The following is a 21567-nucleotide window of genomic DNA, read 5'->3' as shown; positions in this document are numbered from 1 at the left end:
TGGGGAGGAATAACCCCAGGCACCAGCACAGGCTGGGGGTGACCTGCTGGAAAGCAGCTCTGTGGAGAAGGACCTGGGGGTCCTGGTGGACAACAAGCTGTCCATGAGCCAGCAGTGTCCTTGTGGCCAAGAAGGCCAGTGGGATCCTGAGATGAAGAGCAGTGCCAGCAGGTAGAGGGAGGAGATCCTGCTCCTCTACTCTGCCCTGGTGAGGCACATCTGGAGTGCTGTGTCCAGGTCTGGGCTCCTCAGGACAAGAAAGACACAGAGCTCCCAGAGGGGGCCCAGCAGAGGGTTCCAAAGATGGTTACAGTAGTGAAGCATCTCTCCTGAGTACAGGCTGAGGGAGCTGGGCTGTTTGGCCTCAAGAAGAGGAAACAGAGGGGACCTCAACAATGTATATAAATGTACAAAGGGAGGGTGTCAAAGGATTGATCCAGGCTCTTCTCAGTGGTGCCAAGGAATAAGACAACAGGTAACAGGCAGAAAGTGATGCACAGAAGTTCCACTTAAACATGAGGAGGAACTACTTTACTGTGCAGGTGACTGAGCACTGGAACAGACTGCCCAGAGAAGTTGTGGAGCCTCCCTCACTGGAGATATTCAAGGACCATCTGGACACAATCCTGTGGCACGTGCTCTAGGATGGCTCTGCTTGAGCAGGGAAGTTGAACCAGCTGACCCACTGTGGTCCCATCCAATGTGACCCATTCGGCAGCTCTGTGAAATTGTTATCATCATCATTGTTATTATTAGAGCCCATACTCAGTTGCACAAATACTATTTAAAGGCAGCACTGTTTCTTCTAAGATCTTTAAGGGTGCAAAACATTAAGAAACAAGAAGAGACAAGTGATCACTTTCCTTCCTTGAGGAAACATATTCTTAAAATTGAGGTCTACAGCAAACCCACAATGAGCAATATTCTTTTTGAGTATTTCAGCAGCAGAATGAAAACTGGCCCATGCTTCAATGGGGTAACAAGCACAACACTACATGGCACGGGAGGGAGGATTAGTAAGGCAGAGTTTTGGAAACTAAGACTCAACAATGTGCAGTAGTGCACAGGTGAATGTCTTGATTTCTGCATGAAGTAAAAATAATTCAGTTTCTCTGCACCTGTTTGACAGAGCTGCCAAAGGTAAGGACGTATGCCTGGTTAGGCAATCAAATTTCAACTTCCTAAACTTGCCCTCAGAGAACTGGGTGGAGACAGTCCTCCTACTGATTGCTAATCTGCAAGCATGTTGCCAAGTACTGTTAAATATGTCCCTGCATCAGACCACACTACAGGTTCACGGGAAGATGATCTATGTTTGTATTCTTCAAGCATGCCAAGCACAAAACAAAGCTAAGCCTCCATGGTGATGATACATGGAGATGGTCCCCTGTATTTTGATGATCAGGTTAACTCTACACTGAGAGGTCATCTTAGGGTAGTTTCTACAGTTCCAGAGAAATGGTCTTTCCACAATTCCACTTACTTGGGCTTCCAGCTGTGTGCACACTGCCTTGGACAGTGCTGTGAGATGCAGAATCACAGATGCAGTTACTCCTGAACAGCAGTGTTCAAGCAGTGCTTCCAAGGCCAACATCTGCTTCCTGTAACAGGCATTGTAACTGTCTATTCCTCTTCTCCAAGGCATCCATCAGCATTTAAAATTCTTGGCATTATGGTTAATTACTTTTAATCAAGCTCTCCAGTGTCTGCCACCACCTTCAGAGACTAACCAGAGGCCAATGACAGGCAGGCTCAGAAGTATGTGCATACATATATATATATATACACACATATACAAAACTATGTATGAAAACCTGAATTCAGGCATGTTTTTCCACAAATGAAATGTGTAGGATTTATGTTTCAGAATATGCAATAGCTGAGATTGTTGGAACTATCCAAAGTACTGCCTTGCAAAAGAAAACAGTAATACAGCCATAGTAGTTCCATATGTAGCCCATTACTTGAGTGACTATAATGATTCTTATATATCAATTTTAATAGGCCGTTTTTAGCTTGCAGCTTTTCTCTGCAAAAGTTTAGAGCCAGGAAACTAGAGCAGAAGTACCCTAAGCTGTAATAATCTGACAGCCGAAATTTTAAATAGGATCTATGTGCTAAAAGCCAAATGAGCTTTCAGTGAGTATTACAATGCTCCCATCTAATCAATCTCTCTGCCAAGGGACTTTGCATTCTTTCCAACCTGAAGTGTATGGACAGGGCCATCCCACCAGCTGACTACTCATTTACTCCTGCCCTGAACATCAAGCCTATTTTCCAGTCCAACCTCAAGGTGTTCTCTTGTAGAAAGTTAAATAAGAAGACAGTAAGAATGACAGAGATCTCTATGCAAACAATAAAACCACTGAACATCATTATCCTTTTATCTTTTCTGCATTGCAGCCTTCTCACATTTCTACCCTAGAAAAATCAATCCAGCTTGTAATGTCTTCTGGGTAGAGACCTCATTTTTTACAGCAATGTTGCACCAAACAGCTTTACTCCAATGTCAGGGTGAAATGGTGGCTTTTTATTTGATTATCTCTGCAATGCAAATGTGAAATCCAAAGCAAATAGTAAAACTCTTGTTAGGCATTTACAGTGGTAATACCATCTATACCACACTGAGGTTTTACCAGTTTCTAACATGCAGATCATAAACCAAAGATCTTATTCTGCTAGGAAAGGTATGATTTTTTTTTTTTTATAATGTCATTATAAATGCTTGGAAAATTCTGTGAACACTGGCAGCAAAATTAAGAGAGGAAAGAGGGAAAATACCAGGTATGCTTCAAGTTACAAGAATATCTTGGCTGGTTATTATAACTGGTTATTCAGTTGTGCATGTTATCTGAAATCCAAGTTACCAATATTAAAGAGATTTGAACATACTTCATTTAAGGCCAAAATCCAAAATCTGTGCCAAACCCTAAGTCTAAGTAAATGGACTTAGCATGTGTGTGTACAGATGAAACAGGAGGACTCTTTTATTGCTCAAAATAGGCAGCGAAACTCTGGCCTGATGAAATCACTAGGAATTTTACAGCTGATTCCAGTGAGGGCAGAAATTCAGCTCAAGAATCTTCATATTCTAGCACGGTGGGGCTGGGGATACAATCCCAGTCTACATGCATAGTGGATCTGAAATCCCAAACACATTCCTCTTCTTTCTCACTACTTTCACAAAATTTCCTCATCTCACTGCATTCTGCACAGTGGTGCTCAGAAAACAGACAGGCTCTGAGCAGATTGTGCAGGCAAAAAGTTCACTTTTTGTCTTCTGACCCAAGCAACCAAGGTGGACCCCCTGTTATGCAGGTGGGGTCTGAGGAAGGAGGACACTGTTACTCAGTAGCTGATGAAACTAAAAGGCCTTCCCCATCCCCCTGCAGCACTTCCTGCAATGCTCCATACACTAAAAGTCATATAACGCTACAAGCTGGATCACAGCTCAGTGCATTCCACTGCACTTTGTCACGCTTCCCTGACCGATACTATGCCAAAAATTACTAGCTTTAACAGTTCTCTGGTGAATAAAAGAGCTTTTGCAACTCTGAAACAGAGCTGAGTTTTTAATTCATGTTAAATCTGCTTTTCTGTTCTGAAGGAACATTTTTAACACTGCCTGTAATTCCCCTTCTGTGCTCTTTTTACTCCTGTAGTGACTTTCGTGAAGCTAAAGGAAAAATTCAAGCTGACTAATTTTAAAAGCCTTAAAGAGATTTCTAAAATACACCTGAAGGAAGTAAAAATATGACCTAGCAAAAGACAAAGATGAAAAAGATCCATATCACATTCATATAAATTTAGAAACACATGGCAATAAGATTCACAAGAAGGCTACCATAGACAACAAAATCCAAAGTACAGCTGCCAACTGAGCACAATCTTGGAACAATACAAGACTGCTCCTGCAAACATCTTCTACTCAGATACTCTTGCAGTATAGAACTATGCCCTAAGAAACTTTCCTTTGTAATCTTTCATGCAAAACTCATGCCTACAGTTACCAAAACAACCTGATTATGAGAAAACTGTAAAACAAACACGAGCACTTAACAGAATAAAATGCTCATTATTGCAATGCTTGACTCCTCTCCAGAATACCAGCATGATGCATGTGCACCCAAAAAAGGGATCCTGCCTCCCTCCAAGCCAGTTAACTTTGCTCAGTAGATCAAGAACTGTTGCCTGCTCCAGCCCATTTTTGGAACAGTGGGTTTCACTATCCAACCCCATCTCCAGGCTGACCTGGAAACATGCCTGCCCTGATTTCTCCTTGCATATGGAAACAATAAAGCTAATTTTACATGAAAAGCAAATCCTTTATTTTCTTAAAAACAAGAACAACCATTGCAACAAGCACAGAAGCCTGGCGTTTCAAGTACAGGAGGGTGTTACCTGAAAGTACAAAAAGCAATTAAGCCCTGTGGAACAGAGCATGTGGGCAGAATGAGGGGTTAAGGATGACTTTAGACAGCAAGCAAACAAAAAACTGAAAAGAGGGTGGGAGGGAGGAATGCAAGGTAACCTGGAGCTCTTCAATTCAGTAAACTGAGAAGGTGGGGAAAGCACCTCTGCAGTGACCCCTGCTAAAACCAGGAGCAGGCACACACTGGGGGAACTCTGGTGGGAACCCCACACTGCTCTCCCTGATGTGCAGGGAGCAGTTCAGGCTCAGGCTGCTGCTTCTTCCACCCTGCAGAGTGGAAGAGCAGGGCTTTCCCAACACCTGAGCATGATCCTTTCAAGCCAGATATGGCAGTTAAAACAACCAGTTTACTACTAATGGTTGAGCTCAGCACTACCACCTTTGAGACCCAACTGCCATTGCCCCTCGAGTAAATGTCAAATATCATCTCTGCTCACACACCCAGCTCCTGCTTTTTAGCAGGAGTTTCATCCTTGTTATGCTTCCCATTGGCCATCAGCATTGTCAGATATCACTCTCCTGTCAGAGTTTAAACCTCAACAGCAATGTTTCCTCCCTCTATCCATTAGCTGCCATGATCTGTGAGTCAAAAAAAATAAAGAAAAAAAGCCTCTTCTCAGACTGGGAAATCACAAAACTACTATGTGAATGTGGCAAAACAAACTAGCTCTCTGTTTAGTGGCAGGAGCTTCCCCAAATTCATAGGCTCAACAGTTTCTGTGCAAGGAGGGCTCCACTAGTTTGACTCATGGCTTTGTCTGAAGCTAGGCAATGGTCCTGCTTCTCTAAGTTCATGGGAGAGAGGAAGAGAAGGAAGTTATGTGCATGGCAGAAACTAAAATAACTGGCCTGCTCCAGCTAGATGTAGATGCTGAGCTGGTGCTACAGCTGTTGCTGTTTGGCTGTGTAGGGCAGGGTGAAGACTGAGTTCATACTCCACTACACAGTGGTGAGCTTGGGAGCACAAACCCTCTGGCCCAAAGCAAGAAATAGTTCTTTGAAAAGAACCAAAAAATCCTGCTAGGCACGTAGCACTGCTATTTGCTCAAAATAGTGCTCCTGGAGGTGCTGAACACATAGCAGAACACTCTGACCTTCCCAGGAATCTGGGAGAAGGCAGCTCTGCCTGCAAAGCAGAGCTGTGTCCCAGACTCTCCCTCCCGAGCAGTGGTGTTCCAGGCTCGGGGGACAACAAGATTCTCCCTGGCAGCAAATCTGAGCACCCACTTCTGCCTGAGTGAGGAGCAGGGCCTGCAACAGCAAGTTCTCAACCTCCACCAGTTTCTAACACTCTGAAATCACAGAGAAGTTCCTGGAAAAATCTGTTGCAAATGATTTTATAGTATTACAAAGTAATACAGAAAAAATACTTTTTCTAGTTACTTTCATGTGGTTAAGAGCCCTGAAGGTTCACTTCTCAGCAAACAGAGAGATGAGGGGTGGGGGGAGGCACACCAACACAAATGAAAATTCTTGTGGTTTGCTTTCAATTTTTTTGGCAATTCCCAGTAAGGTCCTCTTGTAGCACGGGCAGCTGGCTTGCCACGTGTCCTGGCTGACACTGAGACTTTTGCCCACTTATAGATTTCTAGGCTCTAGGTCTTCAATTTGCACTGCTGAACAATGCACCAGTAGCTTCTCTCCACTGTTTGCACAATTGCAACACCACGCATTTCACAGGTTTGTCATAAAACACCTTCCAGAAAGCACTCAATGGACATAGTGCTTGCATTAAAGAACATAATAAAAAGATTTTCTAAACAGAAGGGATGGCCAACATGCAAGAAATGATCACAGGAAGGAGATGGAAGTGAGTTTCCAGCATAGCAACTGCTGAAGAAAAATTCACCCTGCTCCAGCACACAGCCAGCAGGTTGCTACCATGTCTGGGCAGCACAGATCACATGGGCAATCAGGGGATCATCTAAAATACAGAGATCATCTGAAATAGAATCAAACTGTGCCAGACAACCAAAAAAACCAGGCTCCACCAAGGTGTAATGCATATTGTTTGGAGCACTCATTTGGAGCCAGGACAAAACCAGCCCAATATGGAGTGAATTTATCTTGATTCAAAGGTCTCTGTCTTTTGACCACAACTTTTTATGTTTTTAATTGATACAATCAGAATTTTTTTTTTAACGGGGATACCCCACACAAATTAGTATTTCAAAGATTCCAATTACATTGATTGAATTGGATTTTATGCATCTTCATCAGGCTGACATCTGGCAGGATCGTGGAATGAACACAGCAACTGTGGCAATGCTGGAAGAAAAGCATGAATGGCACAGGTGGCTGGTTTAAGCATAGCCTATGAATCCCTGACACTGAATGGAAGAAAAGATGCAGAAAGGAAAACACACAGGGTGTGCTGGCAAAGTCACATTACAGTTGCATCTATAATTCTTTAACATGTCACACCAAATTTTTTTATATTTAAGACTGAAGTCTATAAAAGAGTTATTCCTTAGTAGTTTGCAATTATTAAAAAAACCAAAAAACTTATTTAGGGTATTCAGAGGCACTTAGAGAAAGGCCCATAAGAGGTGTTGGATATTAGTCATTCAAACCAATCGAGCAGAAAAAGCAGTGCAATAGGACAACAGGTAAAGAAAGGAAGGTATAGACTTGAAGAGGCTGGAAGATAAGAACTGATACAGGGGGAGAACAAAACAAATAAACAGGGAGGGAATGAAGCTGCAGATCAGCAACAGTTATCTCTAAGTTTCAGCTGACATTTGTTTTGAAATAAACCCCATCCAACAGATTCAAATAGTGGATAAAATCCAAATGTAGCCATATAAAGACTTTTACAGGAGTAATTTTACACTGCTAGCTCTCCTTCTAAAGTCAGTCTCTTTAAAGGGCAGAAACTTAACCATATTATCACCCAGCAGCAGCAGCCTTCTTTCTAACATTTTATGCGTGTGAGGTGCCAGACCCCGCACCTTTGCATGCCTTGGATTAAATGCGTAATTTACAAACCTTGTGTTAGAGTAATGAAGGATACAGAAAAGGAGGATAATGAAGGGTGTAGAAAACAGTTGCAAAACGCTTGGTCATTCAAGCAGTACACATTTAAATCCCACCATTTTCCCAATTCGCTCTGTGTTTGTATTTCTCTAAGTGCATAACTGACTGTGTGTGTCACAGTAAGTTTCACACATGCACACATACACTGATAACAATTAAAGACAAAGCAAAGGCACAGAATTATTTCCACAGACTGTCCTTGCCATGGCCATTACCTGATTCACAAAGTTACAGGTACACAGTGTTCTTTAGCTTCGGCCTTCTGAAAATTAACTGACCTAGAAATTTTTTTTTAAGTATTTTCATATCCTCTCTCATTCTTTTTATCCTTCACCTCCCTAAGGAAATATTTTTAATTACTTGGATTCACTCAAAATGAAGAGCACAAGTTTCTCGTCAGGAAAAATCCATCTCTTACACTGCAGGGAAGCAGAACATAGCCTCAAACATTAGAATATTGTTTCTTAGACTGAAAAAGAAATCCTCAATGCAGTACCAAATCCTGTGGATTAAGTTCTTCATAAACAGCTGGCACCATGCAAACACTGAGTCTATATCCCAACACATATATGCACACATGCACTGCTTGTAGGAAACCAAATTTCTATGTGTCCATTTGTAACCCAGAAGTTCCTTGTGAACTGCCAGTGACTGCCCAGATGGCAGGACAAGTTCATTAGGAACAAACCACTTTTGCTGTGCTGCAGCCATAGCTGGGAGACCCCATCAAGATCAGAGCTGACAGAACCACCTCCACAGAAGCTGCCCAGTAACAGAAAATCAAAAATATTCCTATCAGCAGCAGTATTTTGGGTGACATGCAGCAGATGTGTAGAGCAGGCAGACAGCAAGAGTTTGACTGACTGACTTTCACCAGGCTTTTATTAAAGCATCTTCTGGAGATGGGAAACTGGGACCTCTCTCAAGCCTGGACAACATGAGACTGCTACTGCTAGGATGAGACCACAGCAATGCCACAGCAACTTCAGCCTCTAATTTGGTAATCAGAAGCATTATTAAATTTAATTTTCTTTTCCCCAAAAAACTAGGGAATGATAAAAACTTAGAAATAAGGGCCAGCATTTCCCACTCTAAGCCTCAGCTCCAAGCAATATGAAAATGTCAGATCTAATCTACACTCACAAGTAGGTTATGAACATAAGCAGAAGGAATGAAAGAAGTTAGATGTATTTCACATGCTATACACATAACCTACATAAGTTTAAAGCCCAAGTTAACACAAACATTTGTAGCTTTAAGCCAACAATGATCTTATGTCTGTCCCTGCTTGATTTTACTAGTGCAAATGGCATTTATTCCAGCAGTACTTGATTGTGGAACATCTACTCTATAGCTAGAGTAGCTATAGCCACAGGCAGCTGTAATACGCTCAGAATTCTTTCCGAGGTCAAAGAAAGGAAAAGCTGGGTCTAACCAGCTGTTTCTTAAGAGTGATTCAAGGCAATGGTGGGGAATTAATGGACATATCCACTACATGAGAAAAACAGCAGCTGGCACCACCAAGTAAAAAGATTTGAAGGGCTCTTTCACATCTCTCTTCACCTACTTCAGACAGCACTGCATACAAGCATTTGCAAGTCAGACAGGAAGCACCCAAGAAGCAAAGAGTGAAGCCTGATTTATGGAAGATTAGGGGGACACATGGACAACACACATGGCACATGGACACATGGACATTCTATAGGAGTTGACACCGCAAGCAGCTGCCGAGCAGAATTTGAATGCTGAGCCCATGGGAGCACCAACAAGCTGTTGTCTGCTTGAGATGGGGCTACAGCAAGAAAAAACTGAGGAAAAACAAATGTAATTGTATGTTATTTTATGTATATTTGCCCATGCTTTAGGAAAAAGAAAAGAATTTTTTTAAAAAAACACTCCACAGAAGTATGGCACATACCTGAGTATCACATGAGTAGCAAGGAATTTTTATTTTCATTATACTGACATTTAATTAGCAGCTTTAACATAAGCTTTTAATTAGTTTGGTAACTACTAAAAAACATTCCTAGGTTGAATTGAGTTCATAATGCACACCTTGACCTACCCCTAAAGACAATAGCATGCAAAAGTCTTGTATCAAGTCCTTTCGCTGAAATCTCTAAGTTTATAAGTGCCATTCAATTTCTTTAAGAAAGAAAAGAACCCCCACAGACAAGCAAAAAACACTCCACATTCCCCTTCCAATGCAGAGATGCTATTTTTCAGTCTCAGTATAAAATATAAAATCACATTGGTTCCTTTGAGATACTAAAGCTGAAAGAGCAGCAGAGATTTAGGCTGAGAACAACATAAAAAATGCAAAAGGAACTGTTACACCCTACTACTATTGTGATATCAGCTTCCTGTTAGAATAATAATGGCAATCTTCACTTTTGGTCACAAGGGCTTTTTATTCAGAGACTGAAGTAAATGCTTATGCAGATTTTTTAGTGACTGTGAAGAAGTCATTTCCTTTCTCACAAAAAAAATAAAATCCATAGCTCAAAATTCTACGGGCAATTAAATTTTTTAAAAATACATTTTAAGTATCCAGTGCAAGTTAATCCAGTACCTGGTTATAGCAAGATACAATTTTATATTTTTACATTAACTCCCAAGTTCTAGAATGTTTATCTCATATGAGGAATAGGAAAGTTTAAGATAACTCAAGATTCACACTTATCTACAGTTGAAGTCTAGCATCTGATTCCTGTCCTGTCATTTCAAACACAATCCTACTACCAAGATGTAATTTATTCTATAGTTTGATAAAGAAGAAAAAAGACTAACAACAATTAAGGGCAGAGTTTAAAATATTCTTCTTCAGTGCAATATTACTGCCCAGCTGCCAAATCTTGTCACGTGAAGGAGAACACACAATCATTTACAACTGTTAATAAATATTTCCACCACCACAAAAACTCAAGGGAAAATACTTTTCTTCCTTCTGCAGGACAAGCATATTCCAAGCCATGCTCACACAGAACAACAGCAAGAGCCATCTCAAATACATTGTGGGAGTTGTGTCCTGACACAGACAATCTAAGTATGCTCACTAAGGCAGTATCATCAAGAAGTGACAGAAACATAGGAAGACTGGAGACAAGAGAAAGGGCTTAGGAGAGAAAGGTGTCTGAATCTATCATCTGAAGAGCCATCTCTACCTCTTGCTTTCAGCCCCTGGAAAGCTATGACTCATTTTTTTTCTGAAGAACTGAAATGACTTAAGTTGCTAACCTCAGGCATATTAGTGGGGAAACACATTCCGTTACATGCTTTGATGGAAGAACACTGCATTACACTGGAAATCTCTCAGAAAGACTGAAACCAAAAAGGGAGGTTAGAAAGAAAAAAGTGTAGGAAAAGGTTATGAAACAAGCCCTCAATACAGCTAGTAAAGAGAAGGCAGAGTGAACAACTTACTTTCAAATGGTGGATGCAAATGGAACACTCAAGAGACTGTTGGCCTGAATTATCAAATCTATTTCAGTTGCTAAAATAAAACCTTTCTCCTGCATTCAGCAATGAGTGCCCTCATTTGAACATCCCTTTCTTCCTCCCTGTAACCCAAAATACTTCTACAAGCAGCACAGCTTGTAATGACTTGCACCACATTAGCTCAGCTGGTGAGAGCATGGTGCTAACAACACCAGGGGCACAGGTTAGATCCCTGTATGGGCTATTCACTTAAGGGCTGGACTTGATGACCCTTGTGGATTCCTTCCAATTCAAAATATTCTGTGATCCTCACCTTTAAAGTATGTCCCACAGAATAACCCAGGCAATCTTATAACAGCTCAGTCATTTTTCATTAACCAAACAATCTGGACTGAAAACATCCAGAAGATGACTAAGATGTTCATCCTTGAGGTTTTGGTAAATAGCTGGGCAGGCAAAACTCCTAACACAGGTAAAGTTTACTCAAGCAAACACAAAATTATGTTACAGGACAGGCCAGCGTTATGAAATTAGTTCTCTTACTTGCTATTACATTTTTGCTGTCCTTCACCTAGAAGGTAAGCTGTCTCTTTAGACTTGTTCTCTTAACAAATACATCACAACAGATATTTTACTACAGCAAAGCTTCAGCAAGTCTGTTATCAAAACAAAACTCTACACTGTATCTGCTTCCTGTCATCACTCCAACATTATGGTGTAAAGTCCTACTGCTCAGTAACACACTTCTTGATGGCACATGGATCATAGGTGGACAAGCACAACCTATACAGAACAGGAAGAACAGAATACTAGTTCTACATGCTAAATGGAAAAAAAAAGGACTTTTTGCCCAAGCTCTGTTTGGCAGAACAGAATTTCTCTCACTTAAAGAACTGCAAATATTTGTTCAAATTGAGAGAAATCCTTTATCCCCCATTCTCAAAACCTGAAACCAATCAGCATTCCCAAATCAGGGTAGAATCTTTGCCAAACGGGTTCAATAAAAAGAAGGCAAGCCATGACGAAGAGACTGAAAGAATCCTGGAATGCAATGAGGAATTTAAGGAAAAAAAAAAAGAAGAAAGCAACCAAAACCCCCACCCCACTTCTACAAACTGAATCTCATTAATTCAGCATAACACTGATGACAAAGTAGTCAATTTGATATTCTTACACACATTATTACACCATTCCACAGACACCATTTCATTTTATTGAAAGACACTACAATTAGTGGAAAGATCCTGCCTTTCAAAATATCCTGATATTGGCACAGGGGGTACATGTTTTACTCCAGATATTTATAAAAGCCTCTGGAGAAAATGAAGCATAAGAACTTCCCCACTTCACATATTCATAGCTGTACAGCAGATAGCATGTTACTGGCAGTATGTAGCCTGTAAAAAATCCTAAAACATGATTTTTTTCTTAAAAATAGCTGCCCAAACAAACCATGTCTAGAAATCTTCACCCAGAAAAGGCACCCTTTGCTCAAAGGAAAGTTTGCTTGAGGGAAAGAAAAAAAAAGCCCACAAAAGTGACAAGTGTGTAACATTCCACAGTTCATCTAGAACTGCTGCAGCCCACTCTAAATGACAATGTCAGTGGCTGTTTATGCTCTAAGGAAGTACAGTAAGTACAGTACAGCCCATTCAGGTTGTTGGAATGCCACTGATCATACACTCAATTGCATCTATTCATTAGAAACACTCAGTCCACAACAGCAGCTGCTTTTATCACCACACCCCAAACACCACCCAGTTGCCCCAGGTGATTCCAGTGGTTTACCAGCCCACAGGACAGATGCCCCACACTCTTGTCCCCCTACAGTGACTGCAAATTATACTTCCAAGCCCAAGGACTTCTATTTACTAAAGAATGGCATATTAGGTGTGCTTTTGGTTTCAAGCTTTTACAAAGAAAAGGGTCTGGTCTTTTACAGTCATGCTCTGTGAGTTTCGAAACTATTTAGGCTGCACTAATTATTTTTGATTGAAACTCACTAAATAATTACTGTTGAAAAGAAGACTTAAGCAAACAACAGACAAGTTGCTCCATTTGTTTCAGAAAAACAATGACTAATTATGTGTGTTATTTTGGTTTCTATCTCTTAAAAACAAGAAAATATGCAATCGTGGCTTCTTTCAGGTGAACACTGAAGTCTCCATTAAGTTTAGGGGATCAGATTTCACTATAAAACCAAAAACTACACAATGGCTGAAAAATAGAAATCTTTCTGGAAGAAAACAGGTCATTTAAAATAATATCGGCAACTTCCTAACCAATTAAAAAAAAAAAAGTCTGTTTTCCTATGTAACACCCTTGCTGACTGCAACTGGGAGACATGAGAATTTGATATTTACTTCATGAATTACACTGCATTTCATATACTTGTTAAGTCTATCAAGTGGTTTATAATGAACCTCCTGGCTATGTGGGACTTTACAGAACAAGAGTCAAGTAATAAAACGTTACGTTTCCTTTTTATTTAATAAAACCAATTTCAATTTAATCTTAAAACTTAAGAGTCACTTTAGGCAGAACTGGGAGCTACAAACCCCAGTAAGCAACATCTCTTGTAGGATGTAAAATGGTTGTTTTTAAAATCTATCCACGCTACAGATACACGGAGCTAGTAAGAGTATTAAAGAGAAGTATCCTTTTTCTAGCCTCTAAAATTATTTTCCTTTTTAATTGTCACTACTTCCCTTCACCCTTCCAAAAGCCAAAATTGTGACTTAATAAACAGACTGAAGAAGAATCCTGATCCTTGAATGGTGTCCACCACATTTCCCACAAGGTTAGTGTTAATTTTCAGTGCTCCATCCAGGACACCAAAAATCATCAGCCCAAACCCAGCTGGAAAATGGAGTTCCAATCAGATCAAACTGAGTGTTATAGCCCTCTACTCCTTCTTCACAGCCTCCTAGAATGCTCATGAATAGAGCTTATGACAAACTGCCAGACACTTCAGGATGCTTGCAGCACCTGAACAGCTATTTGTGTACCGTGAAGCAGGATCAGGAGGAGTAAAATTTTGTATTCTGCAGGGTTGCTCTAGTGGAAGGCTCATGTAGAACATTAGCTATTCATGGACTGAAATCCTTAACCTCAAAACAGCTTCTCATGGCTTTTGAAAGGGGAAGGTTGGTTGTGGGCTTCAATGCCCATTTACCAACCTCACACAAGCACTGGGTACAGAGGTAAATAAAAACATCCCCAAAGAAACTGAAGCTGCCTTCACTTCTCTGGTAAATCAGAGATCTGTCGCTGCCCACAGGACTGCAGAAGATGTCTGTGTGGTAGGCATCCAAAGGCTTTGATTTACAAGCAGGGACAGAGCAGCTTGGGATCACTGATTTAAAACACATCATGATACGAAACAGTTCAGCATCTGATTCAGAACAGCTCAGGCACAAGGGGGAAGAGAAGAATCTAGAAGCAGTAATCAGGTCTGTCACCCTACACTATGCCATCTCCAAGGTCAGATACCATTCACATCATCTCAAGAAGCTCCACTCATTCACACCCTCCAGGACAGTGAATCTTTATGTGGTCTGGACTCACCCTAGGAAGCTCAGCACTTTTATTCACAGGATTCCAGTCTTGAAACCTCTACTTGGACCCCAGCCAAATGTGACCCTGGTTAAGCACAGACCTGAGTGCCAAACACACCTAAAGAATAGGCCCAGTAATGCCATTGCCAGGCAACAAGTCATAGCTGGGGAGAAACAACAAATGGGAGGATGGAAGAATCATGGTCAATGAGGAGGAGCAAAAAAAAGCCCAACCAAAAATGTGAGCAAAATTTAAGGAGCAAAAATCTCCACATTAGAGTCAGAACTGGGTTCAATGCTTTAGAAGCAGCAATATCATTGTATGAACATTGAAGTCAAAATAGCTGAATATATAAAAAAATTTACACACATACTTCATTACACTGCTTTGAATACCAAGACATTTTAACAGGTGTTCAGGTATTTCTGGTTTATACATTGGCTTAACATTACTGTGCTGTAGTGTGCTCAAAGTACTTTCCAAGATTTCAGTCCAACAAGCCAAGCTCTATGTGTGAACGATTTGTCCCTGTAACCTACCAAATGTGCATTTCCAATCCAGAATCCAGCTGTGCTCATTTAACCTTGGCTCATATGAACAGGGAGTGTTCCCATCCTAAACAGCTAGGGAAATTTAGAGGCTAGAGTTCTAAAAAACACTGTTTTCATGATGTACTAGAGATCAGAGAAAATCCTTAGTTCCTCCAGTTAAATAATTCAGTACAGCATCTTGGTTCACTGGACAAGGAAGTGTTTAGTTGTTCTGCAGCACCTCTTATTAGATATGCAATCTACTCTAGCTCTGATTATCTTGTGTTGCATAAACTCTTTGGCATAGAAACAGCACTAATTAATATTTATATGGCTCCAGGGAAATGCATACTGTTATACTGTTTATAATAATGCTTGATGTTAGTTTTGTTATACAGAATGAGAATATAGTCTAGGAGAGTAAAGAGACTCACATTCTGCCATGAGTGAATGGGGGCCAAGTTTTGAAATCAAGGAGGTGCCACTGCAAGCACTTTGGTTTTAAATCTCTCCAATTTCTATCAAGGACTATAAATGGAAATGTTTCAGCTTGTCAACAACTTCTATTCAATCACACAGGGAAAAAAGTGTTCCTACAACACTCAGAATCTGAACCCAAACCAGTATTTTTTCCCTAAAAAGCCGAATTTTGAACTACTCCTGGACAGGGGTGAAAGTTGATGCCAATACTGGAAGCACAAGCAAGATGAATGCAGCTCAACACAAAAAGCCTGTGTTCTGCACCATGTGAAAAGTCTTTAAATTAAGAATATATTCTAGCATCAATCCCAGGATGACAAAAATAAAAAGCATCTCTACACCAAGTCTCTGATCTGAGCAGGGCTACCACTTCCTAATAGAAGCAGAGAAAGTGAAGAAGAAAAGGTGTGGACAGAATCACTGCAGTCAGTTGAACATCCATCCAAGCCCTCGTGCTTCTGGCCAACAGCAAGTGAGATTCTTCAAATACCAGATATTGTGTCTATAATTTCTTACAGTTTTTTTCTGACAGTGAGCTGGGCTTAGATGTGCTAGACAAAATTCCACCCTATTACTCACAACTAAGGCTTGTTACTAAGCATTGCAGGGAAAATGAAGAAACAAAAAAGAAAAAAGAAGAAAAGAAAGCTAAAAAAAAGACAAGCTACTTTGTTCTGTCTCATATATCAACTGGGGAAACTATAGAATAATCATAGGAGAATCCTAGAGGTGACCATGATTGTCTTTAACATAATTGAACCCCACACTAGTCACATCTGTCCCCAGTAAGTCCATCTATTCTGTTGCTCATACAGAAATATGACTGCCAGAAGAATCAGTGAATTTCCATAATTTTGACAGCCACCACCAAAATCCTTTCTTCAGCCCAGAGTATGAACTTGTTTTGACAGCAGTGCCAATCCTCCCCTCCCAGTTCATACGTACCTGATCACAACCTGCATTCACCAGTTCCTGGAGCATCTGCCTGTTGACTTCCACGGCTGCTGTGGTGCTCGACTCATTAGCAAAGGGCAGCAGAGAATACCTGATTTCTCGCAGAGCTTTCTGATATGGTCCAAACTTGGGCGTTTGTCTCATCTGCTGCTGCCTTGCAGCATCCTTCCCTATTAAAATCTTAGGGTCCAGAGAAGTTTCACTGCCTGCTCCAATTGGCAGTCCCTGACCTGAAGATTTGGATGGCTGCTTTAAACCTTCTCGAATCTCTTGCAACCTTTGTCTGCTGTTTCCAGAATACGTCGTAGCAGGAAAAGTCTTTGGCCTCATTGTTGATCCAGTTTTCTCTGAGCATAAATACAGCTTTATTCTTTGTTTCTTTTAAATTATTTCAAAGAAGTGTCACTTGATGGTATCAATTTCTTGTAAACATAATCCTTCACAGAGAAGAAAAGGCAAAATTCTCTCAAGAGATATCTGCCAATGTTTTACTTCAGCTCACAATCTTCACATTTCCTACAGAAAACGATAATCTGTGGAATCATCATTTTGCAGACTGACAGTGACTGAAACAAAAAAAAAACCAGAAGTACATTCAATTAAGTAGATATTGTAAATGCCTCTGAAGGGACAGCATGACAATTAATCAAGTGAAAATGAATCAGTTGAACCTCTTAAGCTGTCACAGTTGGATACCCTTTAATGATTTTCACTTTATATCTGTTTTCAGCAGGATTCTAGAACATTTTCTCAACATAACCAATAAATAACTCGTTTTTCTTGTAAGTCTAATCTTCAAAATAAATTAAAACTCCTAAAAACCAAGGTTTAAAAAAATAATTTAAGAATTTTACAGTACGTAATTGTGGCAAGTTTCCTATCCAATTGCATAACTGAATTCTGGACAAGCCTATCCTATTTCATAAATAGGGAAGAGTATGCTTATGAAATGTTTTTCTCCCCACTTAAGATTTTGTTTGTTTTACACTAGCTGAGCACAGTTTCAGAAGTTTATGAAAATGATTTATGATGGAAATATTGATGACTCTAACCATAGCAACTTCTAGTATTTCAATAATAAAGTGAATAACAGAAAGACAAGATATTTTGTCTTTCCACGTGAATAACTTAGCAAAGTCCAAAGGTAACAGTTCTCACCAGAACTGCAAGGAAGAGGGGAGGAAAAAAAAGAAGAGAGGAAAGGGTATATTGATATTTCATTAGCTGTGCCTTATAGGGAAGAAAAGGAAAAGATGGGTAAATGGAGCTACACAGTAAGAGCAGAAGATGAAGAACCAGATCATACAGCACACCAACACAGAAAAAGAAGACTTTGAGACAGCTTTATGTTCTCTGCTGCATGTCAGCTCTTCTGATGTGCAGCAGAGAACACCTATGCAGCACAGCTGAGCAATTGTAAAACTCGTGATCTCCATGCAGCAGAGGTTACAACAAGAATCCTACCTCAACTAAATCTTTATGCATCACCTCAATACAATAATGAAATAATCTGGAATGGGATTAAAAGACAGCCTCATCAGAAATACAACCTCACTATTGATGATGGTTATGCAAGCTGGCTTCTTCTGCTGCCATTTGCACTGGCAAAGTGACTGTGAATGGTGCTCCAGCCACCTTGCTGGTAAGGGAAGAATTCCACTCAGTTGTTTCCAAATTGCAAATACGGAGGATGGTAACACACTGTATGTTTCACACCGGCACTCAGAAGTCAATTTGATTTTTTTTAAAGGTGCTTCACTTTTGATCATAGGACATTTATCATTGAAAAGGATTTCTCAGGGAAGTACTGTTCTTTATTTTCCCATGGTCATACTGAAATTTCTTTTTGTTGTGATAAGCTGTAGTACTTCCAAAAAACCAACCATTTCCATGCATTTACCATCACTTCTCACTGCCAAGCAAACAGCTTACTGCTGTGAAGCCCAACAGAATCAGGACACATTCACCTCTGAAGCCCACCATCACTTCCGCATCAGGACAGAGTCTACTTCAAGCTTTCCTCTACCAAAATCTCAAATGCAACAGTGCAGTCAGGCTCCAGACTCTTCTATGATGGTTCACCAGACTGAAATGCAGGAGCACAGATTAAACACTTGAGATTAACCCAAGTCAATCTTTTTTTGTTAGGATTTAAATGCTTCATTAACTAAAAAAAAACCACCTATAATGTGCTTGAGGTCTTGAGCTCCTCCATTCCGTGCTTTCCATGAATACCCAGCAAAGCTAACTGACAGAGAAGTGACAGCAACATTTGCCAATTGTTTTAAGGGAAGTGCTAAAGCTGTTCATCCAGATTTTGATGTTTCCACAAACCAGCTATTGGTCAGTAACAGATCAAGCTTTCATTGTCCCAAGTGAAGACAAAAGCAACTGCTGGATCTCAAAAAGAGGTTTTTTTCTACTTGGACAGAATATAGCAAAAGATAATACACAGGCTTGGTAAAAAATGAAACACAATAGTATTGCAGCTTTCTTTGGATTACATCATAACTAGCTAGTGCTCAGAAGATACAGAGCAATTAATTGGTCGATAATTTTCTTTCTTTTCCTGACAGCAGCAGGCACCATATGGCTTGGTTTAGGCATCTGGGTTGTTCTTCCTTTTCAGTCCCTGTGCCAATCCTCAGGCCTGGGACCCGCTGGGAAAGCTTGCAAGCCCCCCACCTTTTTGCAGCAAAAGACTGCTTTCCCACTTACACACATGCTTCACATAAAGAACTTCTGTGACCTTTAGCCTCAGCTCGAGTCTAATAATGCTGGGTCAAGCCAGCTGGCAACTTCCTCAGCTTACATTTACAATACTGCTTAAACCAGAAACCATCCATACTGTCGTTCAGACAGTATGGATGAGAGCAACAACAGCAGTAAGTATTGGAGTTAGCTGCAAACCTGTTTCGTGTTTTGCAGGGTTTTTTTAAAAACTAAATATGTAAGATAAGCAAAAAAAATGGAACACTAAATATTACAGATGATTTACAAGGAAAGACAAGCTGCTGGCTTTTTTTATATCTTCCTGTGATTTGCATTTTTCAGAAAAAAAATATTAAATCGTTGTACGCTTTAAAAGATATGTAGTGTGTCTCATTCTATCCAAGCATTTCTAACTGTACATCTGGATTTGGATAATTTCAAATCCTTCTAATCTGCACCCTGCCTGCAGCATGGATGTAACAACAGCCTTCCTGCCATCAGAAGAAAGTATTTTTGAGTTGTTAGCCATTCTGACTAAACAGTCCTAATGTCTTTTCCAAAATGTTACATGTTCTGTACTAATTAGAAGCTTGTCCATTATCCTGAAGGATAATGGACACTTAAGCAGGTGCAGCATTACTTTAATTACATCAAGTTAACCAATTTTTGAGTAACTGATTCTTTTGTTTTATTTGAGAAATACCAATAGCTGCTCTGTCAGCAACTAAACAACCGATCAATGACGCACTGAAATTATATGTTGATGTCTGTTTTCCCAGCAGCACTATCTATTCACTCTCCTGTTTCTTCATTCACCAACGGGCTGCATGTGCTAGTGGCTCTGTGGAGCTGGGACACAGGCAAGAAACTAAAGCTCACCCAAGCTGGTGAGCTGTTTCCCTGTAACTGTGCAGGCACTGGAGTGAGCTGAACTTGAAATCACTGCAGTATAGGAAGGAGTAAAGTTTTAAGAAACTGCTACAACTTCCTTGCCTCTCTCAATTTACAGGTATCGCTTTTTGGGCTTTTTTAGAACACTAATTCAAGGAAGCAGGGACTGTTCAGTTCGTATTGGAGTCTACAATGGGGGGAAGCGTTTCAGGAATTTCATTATTATACAAACCGTGCTTCTCTTTATAAGTGGGCACATTGTGGAAGGGAAGAAAAGTAGAAAGGGGATTTTTCCTAAAACGATTCCACCTCTCCTGCTCACAGAACTGTCCAAAAGTGACTCTGTGCCCGTGTCCCACTGCCAGCCACAAGCAGTGGCCCAACGCAGGGCTCTGGGAAAGAGCTCACCTTCCTTCAGCAGCCCGGCAGTGACTGACCGCAAAGCCCGGACACTCCAAACAAGCCCTTTCTGCGTCATTTGGGCGAGTGCCTTTCCCGAGGAAAGGGGTATTTCAACACGCACACCGCTCACGAGGCAGCGGAGAGGGTGGCGAGCTGCTGGCTTTTGGCAGTGACCTTCAGCTGACTGGGAACAGCGGGGCCCCGCCGCAGCCACAGGGGACCCCGCGGGCCCTGCCTGCCCCCGGCCGCTCCCCGGGGCCCTCGCTCCCTGCGACACCGAGCCCGCAGGGTCTGCCCCACCGGGTCGCCTGCCACCCCGTGCCACCGGGAGCCCCTTCTCCCCCCACTCCTTTCGTGGGCAGAAAGCTCCCAAAATAAGCTCCGGCCATTTATCAGCAGCTCCGGCCAGCTGGGGCAGAGGCCTCGGGCAGGCGGACCCCCACCCCGCTCCGCCGGAGCTGCGCCGCGCTGTCACACGAGTGTCCGGAAAATGTCGAAGGGTGCGGGCAGGGCGCCCGGGCGGCCCCCACGGGGGGGACTCACACACGGGACGCTCGCTCCCGCTTCGAGAACCGACCCGGCTCCGCTCGCCCGCACTCCCCGCTTCCCCACAAGACTTTCCCTTCCGCGCAGAGCAGTTTTGGGGGATGGGGAGCGCTCCCACCCGGAGCTGAGGGGGAGCCCGCGCCGCCCGCACCCGCTCCGCTCACCTCCCCGGAGTGCCCGGCGCCGCCGCTCGCCCTCCGTGGGTCGGCACGGCGCGGCTCAGCAGCGGCGGCGGCCGCGGCGGCGCGGGCCGCTCTCCATCTTCCCCCTTGGCCGTCCCGGGCGCCGAGTGCGGGGCGCAGTCGGGACATTCGCTACATTGTTGGCATTCCATTCGCGCCACGTGACCCCGCGGCGCCCGCGTCATTCCACTCCCCTCCCGGCGCATTCCAGCGGGGGGAGGGGCTTCCAGGGCGGGAAGGGCCGGGAAGGGCTGGCGCGCCCTCAGGGACCGAGGTGGCGGGGGCCGCCTGCCCTCCGCCCGCCGGCCCTCTCGGGGCGCCCGTCCGTAGGTGTACGGGCAGTAGTGACACTTCTTCCCCTCACAAAACACACTCCGCGTCACAGCAACTCCTCGCTGGGTCCTGG

The 21567-nt window shown here is 42.1% G+C and overlaps 1 protein-coding gene across 1 annotated transcript in view; it reads right to left on the bottom strand.

Annotated features, from left to right (window-relative positions):
- LATS2 (large tumor suppressor kinase 2) overlaps positions 1–21268 on the bottom strand; it is a 48767-nt gene extending 27499 nt beyond the window's left edge. The window contains exons 1-2 of the mRNA XM_036404157.2: positions 21144–21268; positions 16420–16994 (exon numbers count right to left, since the gene is read on the bottom strand). Of these exons, the coding sequence (XP_036260050.1) occupies positions 16420–16758 (339 nt within the window). The 5' untranslated portion in view covers positions 16759–16994; positions 21144–21268. The remainder of the gene's footprint in view (positions 1–16419; positions 16995–21143) is intronic.
- Between the last annotated feature and the right edge of the window lie 299 nt (positions 21269–21567).

The sequence above is a fragment of the Molothrus ater genome, chromosome 2, assembly GCF_012460135.2.
Source record: "Molothrus ater isolate BHLD 08-10-18 breed brown headed cowbird chromosome 2, BPBGC_Mater_1.1, whole genome shotgun sequence".
NCBI lineage: Eukaryota > Metazoa > Chordata > Aves > Passeriformes > Icteridae > Molothrus > Molothrus ater.
Note: the sequence above shows the minus strand (reverse complement) of the source record. Positions and strands in the feature narration are given on the sequence as shown.